The 25,966-nt window shown below is 38.4% G+C and overlaps 1 protein-coding gene across 1 annotated transcript in view; it reads left to right on the top strand.

The window, feature by feature from the left end:
• The window catches only part of GNAI3 (G protein subunit alpha i3), a 39,878-nt gene extending 15,670 nt beyond the window's left edge, over window positions 1-24,208 (top strand). The window contains exons 2-9 of the mRNA XM_007449313.1: window positions 6,416-6,458; window positions 6,574-6,715; window positions 10,783-10,940; window positions 12,986-13,114; window positions 16,263-16,392; window positions 16,959-17,112; window positions 22,712-22,925; window positions 23,016-24,208. Coding sequence (XP_007449375.1) covers window positions 6,416-6,458; window positions 6,574-6,715; window positions 10,783-10,940; window positions 12,986-13,114; window positions 16,263-16,392; window positions 16,959-17,112; window positions 22,712-22,902 — 947 coding nt within the window. The 3' untranslated portion in view covers window positions 22,903-22,925; window positions 23,016-24,208. The remainder of the gene's footprint in view (window positions 1-6,415; window positions 6,459-6,573; window positions 6,716-10,782; window positions 10,941-12,985; window positions 13,115-16,262; window positions 16,393-16,958; window positions 17,113-22,711; window positions 22,926-23,015) is intronic.
• The last annotated feature ends 1,758 nt before the right edge of the window (window positions 24,209-25,966 follow it).

Here is a 25,966-nt window from a genome sequence, read left to right as displayed (position 1 = left end):
TTTCATGACTTCTCTACAGAAACAAGTATTTAAAAGGAAAAGGAGGTGTTTCAGGTGCCACTGGAATAACTACTAGTACATGAGGTAGTGGTGCAGAGACCTGTGGGCAAACTTAAAGGAAAAGCTGCAGAGGTGCAGGTGGGTGAGAAGTATGGGAGAAGAGGTAGCAGACAGGAGTATCTAGGGTTGAAAATAGATTTAAGGAAGAAAGTGTTTTTGTTCTTCAGGGTGGGGCAGAGAAAATGACTAATGCTTTGATGTAGTTTGCTGTAGCTTTTAGGTTATAAGTTGCTGACTAAGTGTGTGAATCCAGGTTCTATCCACGGTATTGTTATTGTGAGACAGCAGCTAAGTAGTTATAACATTTCTACTCAGGTTTTGAACCAACATCAGTATCCAAGCAGTTTTTATTAAATAAAACACTTTGGGCCTTAACATTACTTGGTGGTACTTAGAACAGAGAAAACAGCATTCACAAATAATGGCTGGTTAACATTTACTGAATACCTAGTATGTGCTAGGCACTGTTCTAAGAATCTTCTATTGACCCCTGTTTTACAGATGAGGAAATTCATTATGCCTGATGGCACAGAAGTATGAAAGAGCGTAATATACTCATGTACCTTCTTTGGGCTGGCTTTAAGTTTTCTTTTAGTCAAAATGAGAGAGAAAAAAGAGGAGGCATCAGGTGACACTGTGGTTTTGAGTGTCAGCCATCTTTCAGGATAAATTTTTAAAATCAGTGTGTATGTGAGCTGAATGTGTTCACTCATATATAATAATTTATACTAGCAATTCACTGGCCTTAAAAAAATCTTGCAAAGAAATCATCACCATTTCTTATTTTTCACATTCATAATGTAGTATATGTTATGGGAAGAAATAGGTGGGCCTGTGATACGGTACCTGCTCTCAAGGAGCTCCTTAAAACTAAAATTTAGAGTATATTTAGGTAAATACAGTGATTCTACAGTAGAATATATACTGGTAAATTGTTTTTTGTCTAACAGTGTTGGTGATTCTGTGTGCTAACCTGTACACACATTTCTTACTTGTTCTGTTTGACTGTTTATAACATGATTTTCTAAATTAATTCCATTCCTTTATTCTCTGCAGATTGCCTTGTTTCTTTTGTTGAGAACAAGACCATCTAACTTAGCTACTTGTCTTCCTTTTCTCTCAAAAATCTCTGTAGCTTTAGCTCTCATCCTTTTTTCCTATTTATATTGGATATCCTTTAGATACATATCGTTTTAAGGATAAATCTTTTAAGTCGAACTGATCCCATTCCCTCCTGTCTCTGGAGCCTTTCAGACTTTTCTTCCCTATATGTCCTATCTCCTGCCCAGTTCCACCCCTTCTCCCTACAAAATCATCTTCAGTTCCTTCCTCTTCAAGCCATAGAGTCTGTCTTTGCAATTCCTTTATGTCTATTCCATTCTTTATATCCTTATTATTGAAGATTGAAGATGGGCAAATGAATCTCTCCTTAAACTTGTGATGAATTTTGAAGGAAGTTACATAAAAAGATGTACGTAAAATTAGGAAGTTTCAAACACCACATGTGTATTGGGGAAGGAAGGTGAGACAAGGGAAGCAGTTTGGGGAAAACCTAAGAGTGAGAAATTATTAGAGAGAGAACATACTACTGAAGCAGTGGAGCACAGAGGACTGAGGTAAAAATAAAGAGTTCAGACCTAATAAGAAAGGGTTATAGAAAATGTTGGAAGAATTTGGAGAATTATTAGGTAAACTGATTTTTTTTTAATTTATTTATTTTTGGCTGCATTGGGTCTTCTTTGCTGCGCGGGGGCTTTCTCTAGTTGTGGCGAGCGGGGGCTACTTTTTGTTGCGATGCGTGGGCTTCTCTTGTTGCGGAGCACAGGCTATTGGCGTGCAGGCTTCAGTAGTTGTGGCACATGGGCTCAGTAGTTGTGGCTCGCGGGTTCTAGAGCACAGCTCAGTAGTTGTGGCACATGGGCTCAGTTGCTCCGTGGCATGTGGGATCTTCCCGGACCAGGGCTCAAACCTGTGTCCCCTGCATTGACAGGCAGACTCCCAACCACTGTGCCACCAGGGAAGCCCTGATGTATTTTTAATAGTGCCATTTGGAGATGATGAGAGGGAAGAGGGGCTTTGAGCTAGAAGTTTGAGAAAATTGCAGCATTAACATCCCATAGGTATACGTCAGGCTCAGATGTGTGAGTAGTAGAAAGGATTAATTTGAGAAATGCATAAGAAGAAGATTTTGTTACAGCTTAATGTAAGGAGAGAAGAGTGAGTGGGTTCCAGATGACTCTTAGATTTCATACCTGGAAGGAAGGTAAGATGGTGGCACTTTTCATGGTGATCTAGAAGCTGAATGGGTCAAAGGCTTGGTATAAAGCAATTCATTCTTTATTTGTATTAAATACTGTGGTACACCCACTGAAACAAATCCTGTATTTAGTTCTGTGGTCAGTAAGAGGTGCTTTCTTTTAAGAGATAGAATTGGATGCCTAATAAAAACTTGGGTGAATATATGTTGTGTGATAATAAAGAGAAGGACAAACTGACATTTTATCAGGGAGCCTTGGAAAAACATGAGAGAGAGAGAGCAACATTTTTTTTTTTAAATCAGTACCTTCATAGGGTAGAACTTAATGAGATGGGTAAAAATTGATTCTGAGATTAATAAACTTATTATTTCACTCAAAATAATCCAACATCAATGGTAGAAATGCTGTTTTCAGTATATTAAAGAAGGTGCACATTACTTCATTAATCTCTACTTTTTGTAGTTAATTTTGTAGTTGCTGCTAACATGGCATAATCTGGGAATTGTGTGTTATAGTCTATTTTAAATGTAAGTGGTATGCTTTTGTATTCTCTTCCTCAAAATTGAATCATTAGGGTTTTTTTTAGATATGCATTGGGAGAAATCACTTCTTTCTCACACTGTCATTAGGAAGTTCTTTGTGTGCTACTTGAATATTAACTGTTTTAGTGCTACCCCGATTATCAATTAAGTGATAATTGATAGAATCTCTGTTCTTAAGTTTATAAGAACAGAGATAAAATCATATGTAAATGTCCTTTTTGATTCTCTAAAAATGTAGATGTTTGAAATTATAAAATTACTTGAACTTTATTTTAACTAACGTTTTTGGTTGCTAGAGTTGAGAAATATTAATAAAGGATCATTCTTATTGAGCGATAGTTATTCATCTGTTCAGCAATATTTATCTACGTAACCAATTTATGTCAGGCACAGTTCTAGGCCCTGGGAATACGAGGATAAATAAACGTTCATGGAGCTTGTATTTTGTGGAGAAGACAGGAGATGAAATCTTTAATGTGAAGAAGTTATATGTGCTTTTAAAAATATAACAGAGTAAGGGGAGAGAATGTGATTGGATGGGGGCTGTTTAGATAGATTAGAAGGCTGTTCTGAGGGAAGCAGAAACCTGGGTGAAGAAGATCTTGTAAAAACTTATTCCAGGCAGAGAGAATGGTAAATGTGAAAATCATGAGACAGGATCTAGCTCATTGAGAACCAGTTTGGTATGTTGGAGGAAAAACAAGAAAGCTGGTCTGACAAGTGCAAGACAACAAAGTGGAGAATAATAGGAGTTGAGGGTAAAGGGGTAGATAGGGACCAGAGCATATTGGGCCTTATTGCCCATGAATTTTATTTTGAGTGTAATTGGACACCATAGGAGAGTTTTGGGACAGGGTTGTGACACGATCTGATTTACATTTTACAAAATTCATTCCAGCTACTGAGTGGAAAACTGACCATAGGAAAAGTGAGGTCTAAAGCATTGGACCATTTAGGAAGCTTTTGCAATGATCTAGGTCTATGGTTTCCAGTATGCTCATGATCATTGTGGTGCAAGAAGAAACTGTTAGAGCTATATTTATTTCTATTTTTAAAAATTAAGCTCTACTAATTCAGTATACATATTGGTCCTGGCACCCACATTCCATCTGTATGTTAGCTACATGTCACATACCAGTTTTGGCCTGAGCAACTGAGTGAATGTTGAAGTCATTTACTGAGATGAGATTCATGGTGGAGCAGGGTTTGTTTGAGGGTAAGGGTGGGGAAGCAGTAACTCAGTTTGGGCATTTTAAGTTTGAGTTGTCTACTAGAAATATAATATTTATCAGGTAAGTAATTTAGATATATGCGTCTGGAGCCAAGGTTAGAAGCCAGGGTATAGATTAGAGATCTAAATTTGGGAATCATTAGCACAGAGGCAGTGTACAAGAGCTTTGGAGCCAACCTGTGTGAATTCAAATTTCACCTTTGCCACTTACTGTGTAGTGGTGGACAAATGAATTTGTCATCTGTCTATAAAATGGGGTTAGTAATAATATCTACCTCACTTGGTTATTGTGAGGATTAAATGAGTTAACACAAGTAAAGTGTTTAGAATAGTGTCTGGCATATAGTACTTACTAGCTGTTAACTCTTTATCAGTTTATGAGTGGTGTTTAAAACCATGAGGTTAGATGAGATGACCTAGAGAATGAATTTAGATAGAGAAATGGTCCAGTGAAGGAGCTCTGAAGCAATACAACCTTTAGAATTCAGAGACAGGAGAGAGGGCACTGAGAAGGAGTGGGGTAGGAGTCAAACCAGTAGGATGTTGGATCTAGAAGCTTGCCTAATGGAAATATTTCAAGAGAAGTCATCAACTTGGACCAGTTCTGCTTGAGAGTTTGAGTAAGATGAGGACTGAGAATTGACCATTGGATTTGTTAAGATGGAAGTTGTTGGAGACTTTGAGAAATGGGTAGAGTACTGCGTGTGAACACCTGATTGGAGTGGGTTAAGGAGAGAATTGGGGGAAAGAATTGAAGAACATGTATATAGACAACTCATAGGGGTTTTCCTATGAAGAAGAAGAGAGAAAATGGAGTGGTAGCTAGAGGAAGATTTGTGGAGTCAAGGAAAGGTAGGAAATGGGGTGTGTTTGTGTTGATTTTAAGATGGATAGTATAGCAAGTTTGTATAACGAAGAGAGTGACCCAGTGGGTAGAGAAAACTTGATGATATTTGAGTGACATGGGACAATTGTAGCAGCCAAGACCTTGAATAGGTAAAATGAGGTGGGTAAGTGCACAGCCTCCAATTGTGAACTCTCTCCAGGGTTAGTCTTAGAGATAGTTCATCCACTGATAAAAGTAGAGATTAATGGAGGTGCAGATAGACTGGTAGGTTTGGTTATGGGAAAATGAGATAATTTTTTCAGAGTGCTTTACTTTTTCCAGTGAGAGGGTGGCAGGATCATTAGCTGAGAGTCAGAGTGTGTAGGGGTTTGTAAGGTTTGAGAGAGAGGAGGTGGTGTCAGATAGGCATCTTGGAAGGTGGGAGAATGAGTTGACTAAGGAAGTGCAGGTGGAATGTCAAGGAGTTCAGGGGGCCCATCTGACATTTGTGGTTGTTAAAGTGATTCCAGGGCTTCCCTGGTGGCACGGTGGTTGAGAGTCCACCTGCCGATGCAGGGGACACCGGTTCGTGCCCTGGTCCGGGAAGATCCCACATGCCGTGGAGCGTCTAGGCCCTTGAGCCATGGCCGCTGAGCCTGCACGTCCGGAGCCTGTGCTCGGCAATGGGAGAGGCCCCCACGACTAAAAAAAAAAAAAAAAAAAAAAAAAAAAAAATGATTCCAGCTGGCTGAGGAGGGAAATGTGGTCTTGAGGGTGTATACAGTGGAAAAGCGGTAGGGACAGTGCCTCCTCTGTTGTGAACTCTTTAGTCTCATGGCTGAGAGGATTGCTGCTTCTTAGGTCCATGGATGTCGACAGAGGAATTAATAAAAGTGAATAAGCCGAAAAAATCATTTCATTTTTGCCTATGTTCAGTGTCTGTGTCATTCATGATGTTTCATGTAGAGCAGCGGTCCCCAGCCTTTTTGGCACCAGAGACCCGTTTCATGGAAGACAGTTTTTCCACGGGAGGCAGAGGGGAGGCAGGGGGATGGTTCAGGTGGTAATGCGAGCAATGGGGAGAGGCAGATGAAGCTTCACTTGCTCGCCGCTCACCTCCTGCTGTGCGGCCTGGTTTCTAACAGGCTGAGGACTGCTGTCAGTCCACCGCCCAGGGCTTGGGGACCCTGGATGTAGAGGATGAGTTCCTAGAGGTGTTTATGTGCTGTATCTCCTTTAGAGTGCCTACGTTACACAGGTGATAATCAAGATGGCCCTGGAACACTTTCAGTGAATTATATTTGGTTGCTGTGTTATATAAAGAAAGTAAAATCTCTACTGGAGAAGCTCTGTAGTTTTTCCTGATAGATAGAAAACCTCACCAAAGTTTTCCCTAGGACCTGTGGTTTCTGTTAATCTAGAATTATCACTTATGTTGATTTCATACTTTTGAGCTGGATTACAGATGAATTCAAAGTCTGGTTTTCTTTTGTTTCAGGTGCTGGAGAATCTGGTAAAAGCACCATTGTGAAACAGATGAAGTAAGTTGGAACACGGTCTTTTGTAAAACTACATTTACTCATAATGCATAAAAGTCCATAGTGTGTTTTCATTTTAGGTCCATGGTAATGATTTGTGGTTTTCTTCTTTTTAAAGAATCATTCATGAGGATGGCTATTCAGAGGAAGAATGTAAACAATATAAAGTAGTTGTCTACAGCAATACTATACAGTCCATCATTGCAATCATAAGAGCTATGGGACGGCTAAAGATTGACTTTGGGGAAGCTGCCAGAGCAGTAAGTGTATCTCATTTCCTCTTTACTTGCTCTTTTTCAGTAGATGCAGTTAAGCACAATTTGCTTCATGTGTTAGGGAAATAAATTTAGGCAACAAGCTAAGTTGTAGTAAAGTACTGTCTGCTCATTTGAGACATGTTAGCAATCCACTTTAAGAGATATTAGATTACTACCACAAAGGTAAGTCTAGGAAATGGGATTCTGTGGATATACTGTAGGTTTTTGTGGTAACTGTTTTATTCACTTGCTTCTTTTACAGCACTGTTGACTTTTATAGTAGTAAATTGAAATAATCTAAGAGAGGTTGTCATGATATGGAGCTCTGCTTTCTGAGGTGTAGAGATTAAAGGCAAATATCAGTGTCGCAGAATAAACTTGGTAAGGACATGAACACTAAGTCTCAATTTTAGAGGCAAATTTCCAGTATTCAAGAATAACTATATCTCTATACTATGTTGTACTATAGGCTATAGAATTGGATTATACCATGTCCTAGTATAATTCTTGCACATGTCAGATATTCAGAAGTTGTATTGATTGATTATAATACTTAGTGGGCCCTGAAGTTCTAGTTTATAAATTAGGATGTTTGATGCAGTGGGGAGAGAGCCAAAATGAAAGTGGGGGATTTTTTATATCATCATCAGCTAAATTCCAGGAGAAGGCTGGGAATGTATAGAACGCTTTCCTGGAACTAAGAGAGTCATCAGCTGTGTTCAGTGTCATACTTAGGGGCTATGGGCAATAAAAGGAAGTGACTTGGAGAGACTGCCTGGAAAGGCAAAGCCTATATGTCTGTGAAGTAGCTTAGGAACTCTTCTAAGCAACTCTCAGTTTCTCAGATGTAAATTAATATTCAGTAAATAAGTGAGGAAATTCTTGGAGGGAAAAATAATAGAAGGATGGTTCTAATTGGAAGACTAGAGGTGCCATAAAGGAAGGGCAGCTAGAGTAAGGGTTGTAAAATGATTGGCGAGAAGAGGAGCAAAAGAAGAAATGAAGAGGAATGTGCGGGGCATGACTTCTACGTTTTTGTAAAAGGGTTCCATATCACAAAAAATCAGAGACTATGTTTCTAAGCCTCTGATCAGGAAAAATGTGATAGCTAAGGCAAGAATAAACTCTTATTTTTGTCTTATTCCTTCTATCCCCTCTTGCAGCTGCCTTTCTTCTTCCTTTTTCCTCCCTCTTTCTACCAGCTCTTTCTTGTGTTCTTACTTTTTTCCTCCCTTTTCTCATTTCTTCCTATCACCCAACTCTGTTTCTCTGTTGTATTTGCTGTATCCAATAATTGGTTAGTAATACTGTATTTATTCTCTTCCTTCTCTTTGTTGGCTTTTTCTCTATCTCAGTTATTTACTTATTTTCTTAGTTTCCTCCTTTTTGACTTCTCACCCTCTGTCTGACCACCTTTCTGCCTTTTGGCCATCCCTCCTCCTTTCCTTTCTTTCCACTATCAAATTAGTTGTTATTAATTGTTGGGTCCTATCATTCCTTTGTCACCAGATGTAGTTGTCATATTCTGTCTTAGTCTGTTCAGGCTGCTGTAATAAAGTACCACAGATCTGGTAGCTTATAAACAACAGAAATTTATTCCTCACACTTCTGAAGGCTGGAAGCTGAGGTCTGGGTGCCAGCATGGTTTGGTTAGGGCCCTCTTCCAGGTTGCAGACTTCTCACTGTGTCCTCACTTGGCAGGAGGGGAAGGGATCTCTCTGGTGTCTCTTTTATAAGGGCACTAATCCCACTCATGAGAGCACCACCCTAATGACCTAATTATCTCCCAGAGGCCCTATTTCCTAAAGCCGTCACTTGGACATTAGGATTTCAACATAAGAATTTGGGGGGGACACAAACATTCACACCATAGTATCCCTCCTCCTTTCATTTCTCTTTTATCAAATCAGTATCATTAATCTCTGGGTTCTAACACTCCCATGTTACCAGATGCAGTTGACATTATTAATTCCTCTCAGGCCTCCTGAATCACCTAGCCCTCCAGCATTCACTCATCCTAATCTACAACCCTGTTTTTGAAGTTTCTCTTTTCCTTTTTCATATGTAAGGACTTATATTTATAGCTCCTCTCTTATCCTCCTCTAGTTTTTTACAGTTGTCTGGAGAATGAATAGAAAAGCATAAAGCTGGGTGTGGGATAGGTTGCTTTTTCATATCTGCTTAAGGGTGGAGGTATGAAGTTCACTGTAAAGAGGTGCCTCTTTATCGACCTATAAAAGAGGGTTTATTATGGGCAAGCAGGAGTAGGTCTGTAGAAGGGGTTAAGTGGTAAGGGAAAAATGTTTTGTCTTAAAACTTTACAAAGTCAGGTCAGCAAAAATACGTAGCAGTAGCTCTCTGTCTGTTTTAAAGTTTCTAAAATTAGAATCATGGTATTAAAAAAAAAAACAGTACTTATTGAGGTTTTGAATACCTGCATGTGTATAGATCAAATTTCAGAACCAAGGGACTATAAAGTTATTAAATGTTAAATAAAGTACTATTCCATATGTGTAGAAGGACATGCCCACTGTTGAGTACATTGCCAGTTTGTGTAATTTTTCAGCTTTTCTCATTTGTTCCTTTATCAAAAATTTTTATCTCTAAAAAGAGACGAGGGGAATATAGATATTAGATGAAGTTTCTTAGAGACGATTGGGTCTAAAGTATTACTAGGAAGAATACTGGAAAGAATCTCAAAGGAAGAGAATATTACTCAGCAAAATCTATTAAGGCTGAAGATCCTGGGTTCGGCAGAATTAATTGGAGTGCACTATGGTTAGTTTTGGTTTCTTTTGCTTAGGTGGATGCACGAGTTGTGGGAATACACAAGTCTTAGGAATTTTTGTTTGCAATTTCACCTGTGGTCTGAAATGCTTTTTGCGTGCTAGTTTATTGTCCTAATGACTATTTATAATACAATTGATTGCTCCCCTTCCCCCTTTACTTCTTCTTTACCCAGTGTATGTTTTTCTTTAGTAGTTGAATTTTTATGGTTATTTGGAAATCTCCTGAGGCAGATAAATATTAGATTTGAGGTGGGAAAATCATCCCATGAGACCTATGTTTATTTTTATAAACTATCTGACAAGCAGTGCTGGATAGAATAAAGCAAAACAATCACAATTCTCAGCCCTTTCTGTCCTCTTTACCTCTCACATATCTTAGTTTTAAAAACCGTAACAACGGCTTCCCTGGTGGCGCAGTGGTTGAGAGCCCGCCTGCCGATGCAGGGGACACGGGTTCGTGTCCCGGTCCGGGAAGATCCCACATGCCGCGGAGTGGCTGGGCCCATGAGCCATGGCCGCTGAGCCTGCGCGTCCGGAGCCTGTGCTCCACAACGTGAGAGGCCACAGCAGTGAGAGGCCCGCGTACCGCAAAAAAAAAAAAAAAAAACCGTAACCACTTATAAAGCTATGTCTGTGACTCACGAAGTTTTGATCAGATCTCTGTGTTACTTTCTTCTTCTCCTTCTGCCTTTCTTTCTCTCTCATTTAGAGGATTATTATACCTTTGGGGAGCGTAGAGACTGAATTATTCCGTTAGGGGTTTATTTCCCCTACTAGATTTCCAGACTTCTTAAATGCTTCAGTCTCTTCTTCTTCCTGTTCCTCTGTCTGAGATTAAGAAGGAAAAAGAGAACAGTTTCCTTAAATTTGATTAATGTTTTACTCCCTTTGACATGTTTAGACTTTACCTCTTATGTGCTAGTCTTTTCGTTTCTATTTTTATTGTAGGCTTCCTTTTTTTTTTTTTTTTTTTGTGGTACGCAGGCCTCTCACTGTTGTGGCCTCTCCCATTGCGGAGCACAGGCTCTGGATGCGCAGGCCCAGCGGCCATGGCTCATGGGCCCAGCCACAGTTAGAAGTGCAGAGCAGAGTGGAGAGAGAAGGGGGACAGACTTCATTGTAAATTCTCTCAGACTGCACTGCCAGGAAAGGCCTCTTTCATACCTCTTTTAAGTAATATAACGTATAATGTATATCTGTGTGTGTGTGTTAAAGAGACTCTTGTCAATTCTTTGAGAAATGGAGAATCATCTGTCTCTCTCCTTTAACTGCTTTCTTCAGGATGATGCCCGGCAATTATTTGTTTTAGCTGGCAGTGCGGAAGAAGGAGTCATGACTCCAGAATTAGCAGGAGTGATTAAACGGTTATGGCGAGATGGTGGGGTGCAGGCTTGCTTCAGCAGATCCAGGGAATATCAGCTCAATGATTCTGCTTCATAGTAAGTAATTTTTCTCTGTGAAATGAAAACAAAATAACTTGGTGACCCTAGTGAAAGTTCAGTGCCCATTCTTAAGGAAATATTTAAGGAAGAGACACTCTTAGAATTCTGTAGGATCCCTTTATAAAGGTTGTTTCAGTTTAGGGTTATAGAGCCCTTGGTCATTTTATATGATTTGTAGAAAAATATTTCCTCTTGGAGTGTAAATGGGAGACTGCATCATGAAAGTAGCTCCATGGTCATCTATAGTAAACAAGTGAAAGAGGAGAGAAATCTATTGCATCTGAGTTCTGGATCTCTTCCAACTCAGTAGGTTCCCTCTGCATAAGGGCTTTGCATTGATTGCCAGCTAGCAAGGGAAATTAAAATTGTGATATCCCTTTTATGCACAACTCTCTGTGGCTGGGCTGCACTATGGATTTCTCTGGTACTAGTCACCACTTATAAATCTTTTGCCAGATCACAATAGTAGACTTTGTGTAGAAAGAGAATGTTGAGTCTTGGAACGAAGTTGAAGCATCTGTTTGTTAAGGAAATTCTCTAGTGTTACATAGTTTTAAAGAATTTGTATTGATAATTAATACTTCTGTGAAGCTATTACATGTTGTCCTATATTGCTTCTTTTACAGTGTGTTTATTTATAAGACCTATATTCAGAATGTGTGGGGTTTTTTTCTTAACGTGCTTTTGGGGGGCTTGGTAAGTTCTTTTTACTTGTATCCATCTCCGTACTAAATGAAGGCAGTTCTAAGCGTTAAGGTATTTTCTTGAATATTATATTTTCCTGCTTTTCCTATTATTCTAGCTCAAATTATTATAAAAAGATTAAATGATATTTGAAAAACTTAGCTTACTTTTTAAAGGAAGACTTGACTTTAGAAACATTTCAGGATTCTTGCCCATCTCAATAATATTTTTCAGTGGCAGATGTTGGTAGTTTAAATAATTCTCCCAGTAGTCATCAAGCTAGATTGTAATTTCTTTTAACATACATTCAGTAAGCTCTGAATCCTCTAACTACACCTGAAGACACATGATTTATAGAGTTTTTTTTTTCATAATTGTTGATCTGAGGTTGACTGATTCCTTAACGTTAATGATGGTACTTAGTTTTATAGAAGATCATTAAAAATTCACTTATTATGGTATCACCTATTAAAAAAAATCTTTGGGAACCCTGAAATTGTGAAGAATTTAATTTAGCTTTGAAGCAGTTTTTAAATTATTCCACTGAACAGATGAAGTTTCTTGGGCGGTATTAGTTTTTGGCTTAGATTTAAATAAAAAACAAACCTGTAACTTTTCTGTTTCATGAATGAAAACAGGAAATACTCATTCTTATTGAGCTAAGTAGTTCTTGTTAATTTTAGTAATTCAAACAGCATTTTCTAATGTCCTAGCAAATGTTTAAACATACAGATGACCCATTAAATGTCTGAGGGCTTTTGTTTTGGTTAGGTTTTTGTACTGTGCAGTGCACAGTTGATTTAGTATTAAATTTCAGGAATCTTTATTAAGAATAGCATTTCCATGTTTGTTTGTTTTTAATTGGCTTTCACAGTTTAATTTAGGTAGAATTAAAACCACTTTTTTTTTTTTTTTTTTTTTTTTTTCTAATTTTTTTTTTTTTGCGGTACGCGGTCCTCTCACTGCTGTGGCCTCTCCCATTGCGGAGCACAGGCTCTGGACGCGCAGGCCCAGCAGCCATGGTTCACGGGCCCAGCCACTCCACGGCACTTGGGATCTTCCCAGACCAGGGCACGAACCCGTGTCCCCTGCATCAGCAGGCGGACTCTCAACCACCGTGCCACCAGGGAAGCCCAAAACCACTTTTGTGTAGTGTATATAAAACCTACTTTAACTGTCCTATGCTAGGTTCATTTTTTTCTCATTATCTTCTGTGATACTGAAGATCTGATTTGTTCTGCTACTTTAGTGACAGGTTCAGAACCTGCTTTTGGCAAGGAACTAGTTTAGTCTGTTGACTTGCTATGCACATGGTTGGCTTCACTAAGTAAAAATAAATGTGTATTTTACTTACTTAGTTACCTAAATGATTTGGATAGAATATCCCAAACCAACTACATTCCAACTCAGCAAGATGTTTTGCGGACAAGAGTGAAGACCACAGGCATTGTGGAAACACATTTCACTTTCAAAGACCTGTACTTCAAGTAAGTCATTAGCCTTTTTCTAGATATGCCAAACACAAATACCTTTCCTTTAGTTAGTATCTCTTAATCAGGGTAAAATTTCTGTAGGCAATATTCTTTGATTTAGAAACTTATAATTATATTCATCAGCCAGTATTTGACTGTTTAAACTGAATGGGGGCCCAACCGTTTCTTCTTTCTCCAAATAGCATCAAGTATATTTTCCATTTGGAGGAACTTAAATTCAAAATTAAATTGTAACTTACATATCAATAAAAGTAATCATATGGTTACCAATTTATTTTATTTTTAATTTTATTTTCAGCTGCTTTTTTATTGGAATCGCCAAAACATGTGTTGAATGTTTGTTGTTTAGAAGGGTAACAACAATACTAAAAGGATAGAAAGCTAGTGTTTTGGTTTAGTTTATGTGGCTTTGTTCTGGCATTTTGATATTAAAATAGAAATGCTTTTCTCACCAGTGTCAATCCTTTCTTACTGGATCGCACTTCTCTCTCAGTTTGCTGGAATGAAGCTAATACTGTCATGGCCTTTGACCGATTTGTGCACAGTATCATGCACAACTTAGTTCTTAATACAGTACAGAATGGAATATCGATCTAGGGATAGAGGTATTTTGTGGAGGTATGATATAATATAAACAATTATTGTTTTAGAGAGAGAAGATTCTAGTATTCTAATACAGAGGATTTTCTCATCAGCACTAGTAATTCTAGAATACGCTTCAGCTTGTCTCTGTTAATGGTCTTTTGTAAATAATAGAACTGTCTTTTTGGTTCTTGTTTTCTGCTTTTATGACCTTTGAGATTAGGAGTAAACTTTCCCCCTTCAGTCAGTATATGATGTCCTTTTTAGCTACTTCATTATGCTTGTATGTAGAATGTGATATTCAGCATTGTTGCATGCAAACGTAACTTCTAGTTCAGATTCTCTCAATTTTCTTTTCTCTGAAAAAAATTGCTTCTTAGGTTTCGCAAAACCCACACAGAGTTTGGGTATTACTACATACTAGTTGAGGTCTTGAAATCTTAATACACCAAAACAGATTTGAAACCTGGTGTAGGAAAATAGCAGTTCAGCTGAATATTTTTAGAATAGAAGAGCTGCTTATCATAGTACTGATGAATTTATTTAACAAGAATAGCAGAGTCTCCATGGATTATCACCCATGGAACCGTAGGAGTGAGATGTCTCTTGGTGTGCTATAAGATTAGTAATCCATTCATAATTATATGTCATGACCTTTATTTATTTAGTGTGGGAAACTTTTTTGTTGATGTCATAGATCTTTAGTTAGGTGATTCCTATTGGTCATTTTATGTCAGGATCAATAGCCAGATATAATTAAGGTGCTGCACCCACTTTATTGTTGGCATGTAGATATCTTGTTATGAAGTACTATCACTTCTTCCTTTTCCTCTTCTCTCTAGGAAAAACCACTATCCATTTATTCAAACATTTATTGAGCATCTCCTATATGCGAGGCATTGTGTAATTGCTTACTTGCCTCTCAATTATGAGGTAATGTCTATAAAATGTTGATCTGTTAGTGAATGATACTGTAAATGTTAATATGTGCGAAAAGCCCACTTTGGGAACTTCACAGTGTTCTGCCAGTTTTATGGACTTCATAGAAAGAAATGGTGGAGCAAATTCAAATTATGGTGTACCAGTGTGTTTCTGCTCTTGAAAGGTCCATGGTGAAATATGTGATGTTAGCTTTCTTAAAACCTATAATATGACCTTGTATTAGAGCCAACTTGTGATTGCCTCATTCCAGGTGTCAGGACTAAAGGTTGAAAAGAACTGGGGAAGATCAAAAGACCAAAAGAAAAAGTTGGGTGATGAAGAGATGAGATGACTGTTCTCTTTCAAACATACACTGAGAAATTACTCAACTGTGTCTTATCTCTCTCAATCTCTAGGGGGAAAATTCTTTGGAAATAGATCCCTAGTCACTGTAGATCTGACACACTGAACCAGCTTGGCAGAGTTTAACCCTAAAACATTTTATCATTGTCATCAAACATATATCTTAAGAGTAGCTAACCATTTGTATGCATACCTCCTCAGACCCTAGTACCAGTTAAAAAGCAAAGCCGTGCAGGTCCTCCTTTTACTATAGGTGGTAGATGAGGACACTGCTGACAGAAGTTCAGCAGTTGACTCAGAATATCAAGTAAGCACCCCAGAAGGGAGCAGTGGTCTAAAACTTATCTGAAGTGGAACATAAAATGTGTGAACCATTGAGGCTTTGTTATTTTTAATTAGGTTAAATAAGACTTGGAGTTGGGAAATTTTGGTTAAATTTTGTGTTTAGATATTGGGTTCTTAGAGTCCTACCATAAAATATAATTTACTTTTTTCTGTAATTAATCTCTAAAATGTTTTCCTTAAAGAAAAATGTATCTCAGTTATACCTCAATTAAAAAAAAAAGAAACAAACAAAAAGTAAGGAAAACAAAGTTTTGAGTCAGTAGAGTTATGGAAGCAGAATGCAAGTTGGGGATTTATTGTTCTTTTTTTTAGCTAGAGAGATAAACCATTTTGACAGGTAGAGTAGTGTTGTGGGTACCAGGTTGGGTGCTGGAGTTAGAGTTCCAGTCCCCATTTGTTAGTAGTGTCCCCTTGGGCAAATTATTTAACATATCTGTGCCTCAACTTCTTCATCTGTAAAATGGGGATAATAATAGTACTGACAGGAGTGTTATGAGGGTTAAATTAGTTAATGTACTTTAAGATGTTTAGTGTCTGGTAAATGTTAGTTATTATTGTTACTATCTTAAGTTGTATTGTTCAGCTCTTCATTTTTCCTGTCTTTTTTCCCCTCCTTCCTTTAATCCATTTCAGTGCTTACTCTGCTGACTTTTGGCACATCTGACACAAACTTTGATAGTGAAGAGGCTCAACTGTTTATCTAAAATGAAAATTTTAATTGTTCCTAAATTTTATTTTCTCATATTGTTCTCTTTTACATTTAACCACAGATAATTATTTTGACTACGTTTTATCTGCTCCTTGTTTGTCTTTTCTATTATAAATGGGGTTTTGAATATGCAATAGCGGGAAGTTCCCTAATCAGTTCAGTTTAGGGAGATGTGTGTGTGCATGACCTTGCTGAAATTGTGCTTTCTTTCCCCTTACTCAGGATGTTTGATGTAGGTGGCCAAAGATCAGAACGAAAAAAGTGGATTCACTGTTTTGAGGGAGTGACAGCAATTATCTTCTGTGTGGCCCTCAGTGATTATGACCTCGTTCTGGCTGAGGATGAGGAGATGGTATGTTGGAGCTTCTGGTAAATAAAAGGCCTGTCTAATGCAGGCAGGAAACGGAAAATAGCTCTTAGGAAGACTTTGTTCATCCATTTACTCATTGAACCAAAACTTAAAATCCTTAATTTTTCTCCTTGTCAGTGTGATTAGTTTTTCAAAATATTGATCCATGCCCTCTTAAACTTATGAGATATGACAGCACATTGAGTATGTGGGCAGGATTAAGTCCTCTTGTTAGCCAGTCCTTATTCCCACCTCTCAACCTCTAAGAATTATAAAAATGAGGACTGACTCAGCTTTTGTGTTATCAGTGTCTGACTTCTTTTCATGATTGCCCATCAGCACTTTTAAAACTTCTTGGTCTGGGACTTCCCTGGTGGTCCAGTGGTTAGGACTCTGTGCTTCCACTGCACGGGGCATAGGTTCGATCCCTGGTCGGGGAACCAAGATCCTGCATGCCTTGTAGCACGCCCAAAAAACCCCACAAAAACCTTTTTGGTCTGTTGTTCATTAACAGTTAATCTACTTTTACTTTTTTGCTACTGACCTATCATCCTTTGTTTCTTTTTTAGAACCGAATGCATGAAAGCATGAAACTGTTTGACAGCATTTGTAACAACAAATGGTTTACAGACACTTCGATCATTCTGTTCCTCAACAAGAAAGATCTTTTTGAGGAAAAAATAAAGAGGAGTCCATTAACTATCTGTTATCCAGAATACACAGGTAAGGGATCATGAAAGATTTTGCTGGAGGTATACATCTTGAATCAAAACTTTAGTGACCTTCCTGCAGCTTTCTTTTGTTTTGAACATTGTGTGTATCTCCTTATGGAGAGTGTTCACTGGTAGTGGTGTCAACATTAAGCATGTGATTAAGACCCCTTAAGTCTAAAGTGTTATTCCAGACATAATCGAGTTTACTCTGTTTATTTTATATTTCTGTCCTCCTCATTTTTTTTACATCTTTATTAGAGTATAAATGCTTTACAATGGTGTGTTAGTTTCTGCTTTATAACAAAGTGAATCAGTTATATATATACATATGTTCCCATATCTCTTCCCTCTTGCGTCTCCCTCCCTCCCACCCTCCCTATCCCACCCCTCTAGGCGGTCACAAAGCACCGAGCTGACCTCCCTGTGCTATGCGGCTGCTTCCCACTAGCTATCCACCTTATATTTGGTAGTGTATATATGTCCATGCCTCTCTCTCGCTTTGTCACAGCTTACCCTTCCCCCTCCCCATATCCTCAAGTCCGTTCTCTAGTAGGTCTGTGTCTTTATTCCTGTCTTACCCCTAGGATCTTCATGGTGTTAGCATACGGTATTTGTCCTTCTCTTTCTGACTTACTTCACTCTGTATGACAGACTCTAGATCTATCCACCTCATTACAAATAGCTCAATTTCGTTTCTTTTTATGGCTGAGTAATATTCCATTGTATATATGTGCCACATCTTCTTTATCCATTCATCCGACGACGGGCACTTAGGTTGTTTCCATCTCCGGGCTATTGTAAATAGAGCTGCAATGAACATTTTGGTACATGACTTTTGAATTATGGTTTTCTCAGGGTATATGCCCAGTAGTGGGATTGCTGGGTCATATGGTAGTTCTATTTGTAGTTTTTTAAGGAACCTCCATACTGTTCTCCATAGTGGCTGTATCAGGTTACATTCCCACCAGCAGTGCAAGAGTGTTGTTCCCTTTTCTCCACAGCCTCTCCAGCATTTATTGTTTCTAGATTTTTTGATGATGGCCATTCTGACTGGTGTGAGATGATATCTCATTGTAGTTTTGATTTGCATTTCTCTAATGATTAATGATGTTGAGCATTCTTTCATGTGTTTGTTGGCAGTCTGTATATCTTCTTTGGAGAAATGTCTGTTTAGGTCTTCTGCCCATTTTTGGACTGGGTTGTTTGTTTTTTTGTTATTGAGCTGCATGAGCTGCTTGTAAATTTTGGAGATTAATCCTTGTCTTCCTCATTTTCTGAGGCAAATAAAGAATGATAAAAATAAAAATTTTGTATAAATATATTCACAAAATACAAGAATAAGGTGCAGTTACTACTCTCAAGAAACTGACATTAGTTGTAGAAAGAGAGAGACACACTTGAAGAATTTCATTTTAGTGTAAAATGTTCATTAATAGAAGAGCAGAAGAAGGGGTTACCTCAATGGGATCAGTGTAGTCTTTTTCTAGAGGAAATGACACTTGGAGTAAGATAGTAAGAGGATGAACTGTAAATCATCAGGCAGACGGGGGAATAAAAACACTTTAGGAAGAGGAAACAGCATATATGAAAATATGGAGTTAAAAATGACATGATTTGTTCTGAAACCTAGGAGGAATTTGGTATTGATGGAGCTTAAAGTGGTGGGGAAGAGTGGTTGGAGAAGTGGGCAAGGATGCTTGTGGAGGGCATTGTATCCCATGCTGAGACAGTGGGGAGCTATTGAAGGATATTCATTGGGGTACATGATGTAATAGAAACTGATTTAGAAAGATTATGTGATAGATGTCAATAAAGATAGATAGTAGGGGAGTTGAATTAGTGAGGACTCTCTTAGGATGCAAATAGAAACTTTTGATGAAGATACAGGGATATATCATAGAAGTCAAGGACAAGAATGCAGGCAGTTCTCAAGAATGTAGTTAGAATTAGGAACCCTGCAAGCACTCTCAAGAACCCTGGGAGCACTTCTTTCCCCATCTCTGTTCTCTCTTCTCTGTGTCTCTCTATTCTTCTCTCTTTCCTTACCAACTTTCTCTGCTGCTCAGTTTATGGATAAAAGATGGCCCTGCCACAGTTTCTATATCTCCTCCATTTAAAAGACCAGGCTAGACTGGGATTGTTTGGCCCAAGGTTCAAATTCCTAAAAGAGAGAGATTCTGGCCAGGGTTAGGTCAGGCAGAAACCCTTAGTTCAATCAGATGAGGTTAGGGACACAAACATGAGTGCCAGAGCTGTATCACTGTGACCTTTAGATCAGAATTGAGTATTTCTAGGAAAGGGGACCTCTTGTTAGCTGAGCAGACACTGTAAATGCTTTATATAGTAAGGTGAAAGGGTGTAGCTAGGGTAAGGAAGTGGGACGAGTCAGAGGTACTCTCAGAGTTCTGTATTAATTGGGTGCCAGTACTGTGATCTGAATTCATATTTAGGAATGTTGGTTTTGAAGTATCTATGGAACATCCTGATGGAGATATCTAACAGATAGTTATATATGTGGCCTTGGAGCTTGGGGAGAGGTTGCAGGTTAGTAACATATTGATTTGGGATCATGTGTAAATACAACATGGAAATGGATGAGATGACCTAGAGTGATGATATAGAATGAGGAGAGAAAAGAATAGAATGAGAGCGAATACCAGCCTCTATTGGCAGGAGAAAAAGAAAGGTTTGTATAGGATACAAAGAGAAGAATCTGGAAAGCCAAAGTATCAAGAACTAAGAGGAGAGTTTAAATAGTGAGGAGTGGTCAACAATGTCATATGCAGGTAAGTAAATACATTTTGAAAAAATGGCCTCTGGAATTAGCAGTCAGGACATCATTGCCTGTTATGGAGAGCATTATCAGTGGAATGATGAGAGCAGAGCCAGGACCAGTGAGTTACTGAGTGGGAAGTGAAGAAATGAAGACAAGTGTAGCCTCCTCTTGAGCAGCTTAGATTACAGGGGAAGGAGAGATCTTTACATGTTTATGGGCTTAGAGGTAAGATGAGGTTAGGGACACAAACATGAGTGCCAGAGCTGTATCACTGTGACCTTTAGATCAGAATTGAGTATTTCTAGGAAAGGGGACCTCTTGTTAGCTGAGCAGACACTGTAAATGCTTTATATAGTAAGGTGAAAGGGTGTAGCTAGGGTAAGGAAGTGGGACGAGTCAAAGGTACTCTCAGAGTTCTGTATTAATTGGGTGCCAGTACTGTGATCTGAATTCATACAGCGAATGAGAAGTTCTCCTACAGCGAAAGAGAAGTTACAAAAAGTGGATGTAGGGCTTCCCTGGTGGCGCAGTGGTTGAGAGTCCGCCTGCCGATGCAGGGGACATGGGTTCGTGCCCCGGTCCGGGAAGATCCCACATGCCGCGGAGCGGCTGGGCCCATGAGCCATGGCCGCTGAGCCTGCGCATCCGGAGCCTGTGCTTCACAACGGGAGGGGCCACAACAGTGAGAGGCCCGTGTACCACAAAAAAAAACAAAAAAAAAGTGGATGTAATTGATGGAGCAAGATTTATAAGCAGGTGGGAAAAGAAGGAATCAAAAGTCTAGGTAGGGGCTTCCCTGGCGGCGCAGTGGTTGAGAGTCCGCCTGCCGATGCAGGGGACACGGGTTTGTGCCCCGGTCCGGGAGGATCCCACATGCCGCGGAGCGGCTGGGCCTGTGAGCCGTGGCCGCTGAGCCTGCGCGTCCGGAGCCTGTGCTCCGCAACGGGAGAGGCCACAACAGTGAGAGGCCGGCGTACCGCAAAAAAAAAAAAAGTCTAGGTAGGATGAATGGATAAACAAATTGGTATACCTGTACAATGGAGTATTATTTAGCTATAAAAAGGAACAAAGTACTGATAATGCCACAACTTTGATGAACCCTATAAACTTTATACTAAATGGAAGAAGTCAAACAGAATAGGTTACGTTTGTGTGATTCCTTTTATATGATATATCCCAAATAGGCAAATCCACAGAGACAGAAAGCAGATTGGTTGTTGGTTATTAGGAAATTGGCACAAGGGGAATGAGGAATGATTCCTTAATGGGAATGGGGTGTTTTTCTGGGGTGGTGGAAAAGTTTGAAACTAGAGAGAGGTGGTGATTGTATAGCATGTGACTGCACTAAATGCCACTGTATTGTAAACTTATTGCATGTTATGTGAATTTCACATCAACTTAAAAAGAAAAAGTATAGATAGAGCAGTTGAATTTTGAATCAAAAGGAAGACATCTCTAAGACCAAAGATACAAATAAATGCAGATATAGATAACTTTTTAAGTGAGGTGGTGGGCTAAAAAGTTGAGATGTAGTTTAAAGCCCCGTGGCCTCTGTTTTCTTAGGGAATTTGGAAATGTCGTCATCTGTTCAGAGGGAGGAGGGAGGTGAGAGTTGGGTAAGTTGATGGAAAGTATCCAAGTTTTAGAATGGGAGAACAATCTTACTTAAGACAAGTAAAGGATTGACATTAATGTTTCAGCTGGGAATCTTCACACATAGCAAAGAGTCCTCAATATCATGTCCGTTTTTGGGTGGCGGGGGGCAGGGTGAACTTCCCAGCCTATCTTCCATTGACTTCATTCTTAAGGATTCTCATAGTCTTTATTTCCCAAGTATCAATATCTGTTCCTACCAGACAAAAATCTGGTGTTACATGTTTCAAACATCTGTCTCCTTTAATTTACAGACGTTCTGCACATCTCAGTAAATCTATTTCAAGCACCTACCAAGATGTCTTCCTTCTGTTCTTTAAACAGTCTGTTTAAATAATAGTCATTTCTTTCTTAAGCTTTTCTTTGTTATTTAGTCATCTTTATATACTTATTTGTTGATATATTTTTGTCATGCTTAACGTCACTGAAAATAGCCCCTAGCTCACAGGAATAACTGTGTATGCTGTCTTTGTTGAGTTTCCCTGGCTCTGCAGACAGTTTCTAAGGCTGTTCTAAAGAGTCACAAGTAGACAAGATTGTGTAGGAAGCAGGCAATTAAGGGTGTTAATTACCAATGTTGTTGAAATAGGGTTTAACTTTCGGGTCCCCCTCTTTGAAGAAATAACAGATTTATTAGGGTATAATTCACATACCATAAAATTCACCATTTAAACGTATGCAGTTCAGGCCCCTTTCCCTTTTGCATCTACTGGTTTACCTTTGGTTATTTAAACTATTTCCCTAAGGCTCTGAGGCTAAGCCCCGTTAAAATTGGAATGATTTTGAAAAGAAGCATGACTTCCCCTTTTGAATTGTTTATTTCAGCACCACTCCAAGGAGCACAAGCTCTCTGACCTTTTAAACAGTTATGTTCTTCTAGAAATGCATCTTCCTACTTCCCTAGTTTCCTTTTATGCTTTCTAGATTTTTTAGCTAAAAAGTCTAAATAAAAGGGAAAGAAACTTAAAGTTTTGTTTTCCTGGATCTTTGTGATAATTTTATTTTACTTATAATGAGATTCTGCACTCAAGAAACATGTAATGATTATAGAAAAATAGAAATCTGTTTATTTCAACTGTGTTATATTTCCTCTCTCCATAAGTAAATTGTGATGGCCTGACTTAGTTGAGTCCAAGCAGCTGTTTTAATTTGAACTGAGAATATTGGGTGTCTGCCTCAGGTTCCAATACATATGAAGAAGCAGCTGCTTACATTCAGTGCCAGTTTGAAGATCTGAACAGAAGAAAAGATACCAAGGAGATCTACACCCACTTCACCTGTGCCACAGACACCAAGAATGTGCAGTTTGTTTTTGATGCTGTTACAGATGTCATCATTAAAAACAACTTAAAGGAATGTGGACTTTATTGAAGAGTGTGGATGTTAAATAAAAGGTAAAACTTTGAACAGTTTAATTATAGTGCTGTACTGATGTCTCTTGACTTCGTAAACTTTTTCTAATTACAAATGTTCTTCTTTCCTAGTTATTACAGTGTGGAGTGTTGAGACCAGACTTCTTTTGCTGTCTCATTGGGCAGCTGCAAGCATGAACGGGACCAGGGAATGGCAGCGGCATGCAGAATCTTAGTACTCTTTAGCACAATCTTCTGTATTAGGGAACTCTTAATTGACATGAGATGCTAAAGTCAGACATTGGAATTGGAACAACTGTAAAGTATGATTTGATCATGAAGACATCACTTGGATTTCACAATCTCAAATGTTTAGGGCAGATGTCAAGTTGAGGTGCTGCATTCCAGAACTTCAATATGTAGCTTACTCTTTTTTTTTTCCTTCTTGACAAACCACCAGTAGTTCATTTTTTAAGTTGTTTTTTGTTGTTTATTTTTTTTTTAATCAAGGGAAGAATAACTTCACTAAATTTATTTCTTTGTGAAAGAATCTTTATTAAAACACAAACAGTCTTAACTATGCACATGATGTGACCAGATCATCTTGAAAATTTTCCTCTTAGTAGGAACTCTTTGTTTTTAACTCTTGGTATGGTCAGAATATAATATTTCCATAATTACTTAATTCTTTACAATTATTGGGGCTCTAATTATAGCTTTTTTGGATGAAATTTATGTTACTATCCTGTTCAAAGTACCATTATGGTTTCTAAATGGTAATTACATTGAAGAATTCTGTAGTAAGATTCCAGCTCTTTTTTTAAGCTTATGGTTGAAGGTTAACCTGGTTTATGCTGATTACCAAATTACTAGATAAATGCTGATGTAGTATGATGAAGTCAGCTTCTTGGATACAGACGCATCCAGGGCAGCTGCCAGTTAGAAATGCAAATTGCTAAATTCCAAACAGAACCAGTGACTTTGCTGCTACAAACCTGCTAAATTGACCACTTCAATTCTTGCTTGTCCGTCTCAGTCATGGGGAGTTCTGTAAAAGATGCCCCTTGTTTTCCATCTTCCATTGGCTTTTTCTGTTGGGAAACATCTAAAGTGTATTAACAGTGCATGCCTTTACTTTGTAAACGTGGTGCCAAATCCCTGTTTGCCATTGTTTTTATTGTAGCAATGTTCATTGTAGTAATCCTTAGTCAGTACCTTCTTTTGCTGAAACTATTGATTTAGGGACTTTTTTCCACTTTGTTGTGTGTACAGATTTTAATCTGTTATAGTTGGCAGCAGTATTAAAATGGTGAGTAAAGAGTCCAGGTTTGTTCCTGTTTGTAACTAGTCCTTTCAGGACGTATTTTCTTCTGTTGTTTTTTGCCCCTGCTGTGTGCTTAGGCCTTTGTCTGAGAATGGGTTTAGGTAGAAGGGTTCCCTGAAGGTGTTAGTCTTTTGGTGTAATAGTATTGTTGAATCTTGGCCTGACTGAGCGTGTTATGTCATATCTGTGTTAGTAATATGCAGTCAAAACTCATTTTCCAGATTTACATTTTGGTTGTGTGGAGAGCTCTATTCACCTCAGCCTGCAGGTCATTTTGTACAATGTACAGCAAATGTCATTAAATATTGAATGGTCCATTAGGGGAAGGCAAATGAAGAGAATGCATTTTGAGCCTTCCAAATCAGTAGTTTGAGTAGTGCCTTTTGGGGTCCGATCTTTTTGGATTGGATTCTATTTCATCTTTTGATGTGACCTTTCACTAGTTTTAAAAAAAAAATGGTTGGTGGTCATCAAAGCCGGTTCAGAAAGCAAGCCACAGCACTTCAGTGCCTTTATTGGTAGTTTTTTTTTTTTCTTTCGTGGGAAAAATACAACTATACAGATGGTATAACCGTATTATCTAACAGTTTTTTTTTTTTTAGGATTGGCAAAACTGGATCTAAAAGAAAGAAAATTATCAGCTTCAATTGGTGATTGACTTATGCCTACAATGTAAATAGGGATAGTTCTTGTTCATTTTGAATATATCTTTTCCTTATTGTATTCTGTGATATAGGATCATCTGGAAATGAGAACTGGTAGAATGTTGGTTTAACTGTAGTCTTTCTATAGTCTGGGCTAATTGGAAGGCGTTGATAACAAAATAAGGGATAATCCAAAAAAATTAATACTTTGAAATGCATTTTGTATTTTGATTTGAATACGTCTGTCTGATATGTTAATTTTTTAGCCCTTCTGTCAATGAAAAACAGTAGTTCTCCACAATTTTGCCTCTACACCATTTACATTTGTCCTGTGTTTACATGAGGATCACCTCCTACCCCCCCCATGCCAAATAATTTATCAAAATGCACATTCCTTAAGGACACATGGACACAGTTTCAGTCAGTGGTTTTCAAATATGCCTTACGTCAAAATCACCTGGATCCATCTCAGAGATTGACTCTTGGCTGGTGGGCTGGCATTCTGTAATTTCAAAAAGGTGATTCTGATCATCAGCCTTAAAAATCACTATTGTATCAATATTTTGAATTAAAAGGTCTTTTCTTACAGCAGAGCCAGAATGTGGGAATGAAACCTCATATCTATTAGCCTGGAGAAAAAGGATTGATGTTTGTAATCAAAGAAGTGAAAAATTGCCTGTGTCTTTTTGGTGGAGAATACTGGAGATTTGTGATGGATCATGTTTCAGAATTTAGGTGCCCAGTCTTTGGACCACGTAAGAAATCAGCACATCTAAGAAAATTAAATTTTAACAAATTAAGAACAGTAAACAGACACTAGCAGGAAGCATTGTAACAGTACCTTTATTTTGTTGACAGTCACATCTTCCCCACCTGATTAAAACCCTGGGCTGAAGAATTGCCATCCATTAGGCTCTATGTAGAGAGGAAGTATTCTGCTCCTTAATGGCCAGTCTTCCCTAACCTTATAATTTCAGCCTTGCAACAGATTTCACCTCCTGGCATGAAAATTCCAAGAATTTTTACAGTTATTCATAAGTGGATCTTGAAATGTCTTTTTCACCGTGGACAGTTTGAATTCTAAACCTCTAGTTCAATGTATCATACTGATGGGT

Source organism: Lipotes vexillifer, unplaced genomic scaffold (assembly GCF_000442215.2).
Source record: "Lipotes vexillifer unplaced genomic scaffold, Lipotes_vexillifer_v1.1 scaffold393, whole genome shotgun sequence".
NCBI classification, from domain to species: Eukaryota; Metazoa; Chordata; class Mammalia; order Artiodactyla; family Lipotidae; genus Lipotes; species Lipotes vexillifer.
This window is presented reverse-complemented; position numbering and strand designations above follow the sequence as displayed.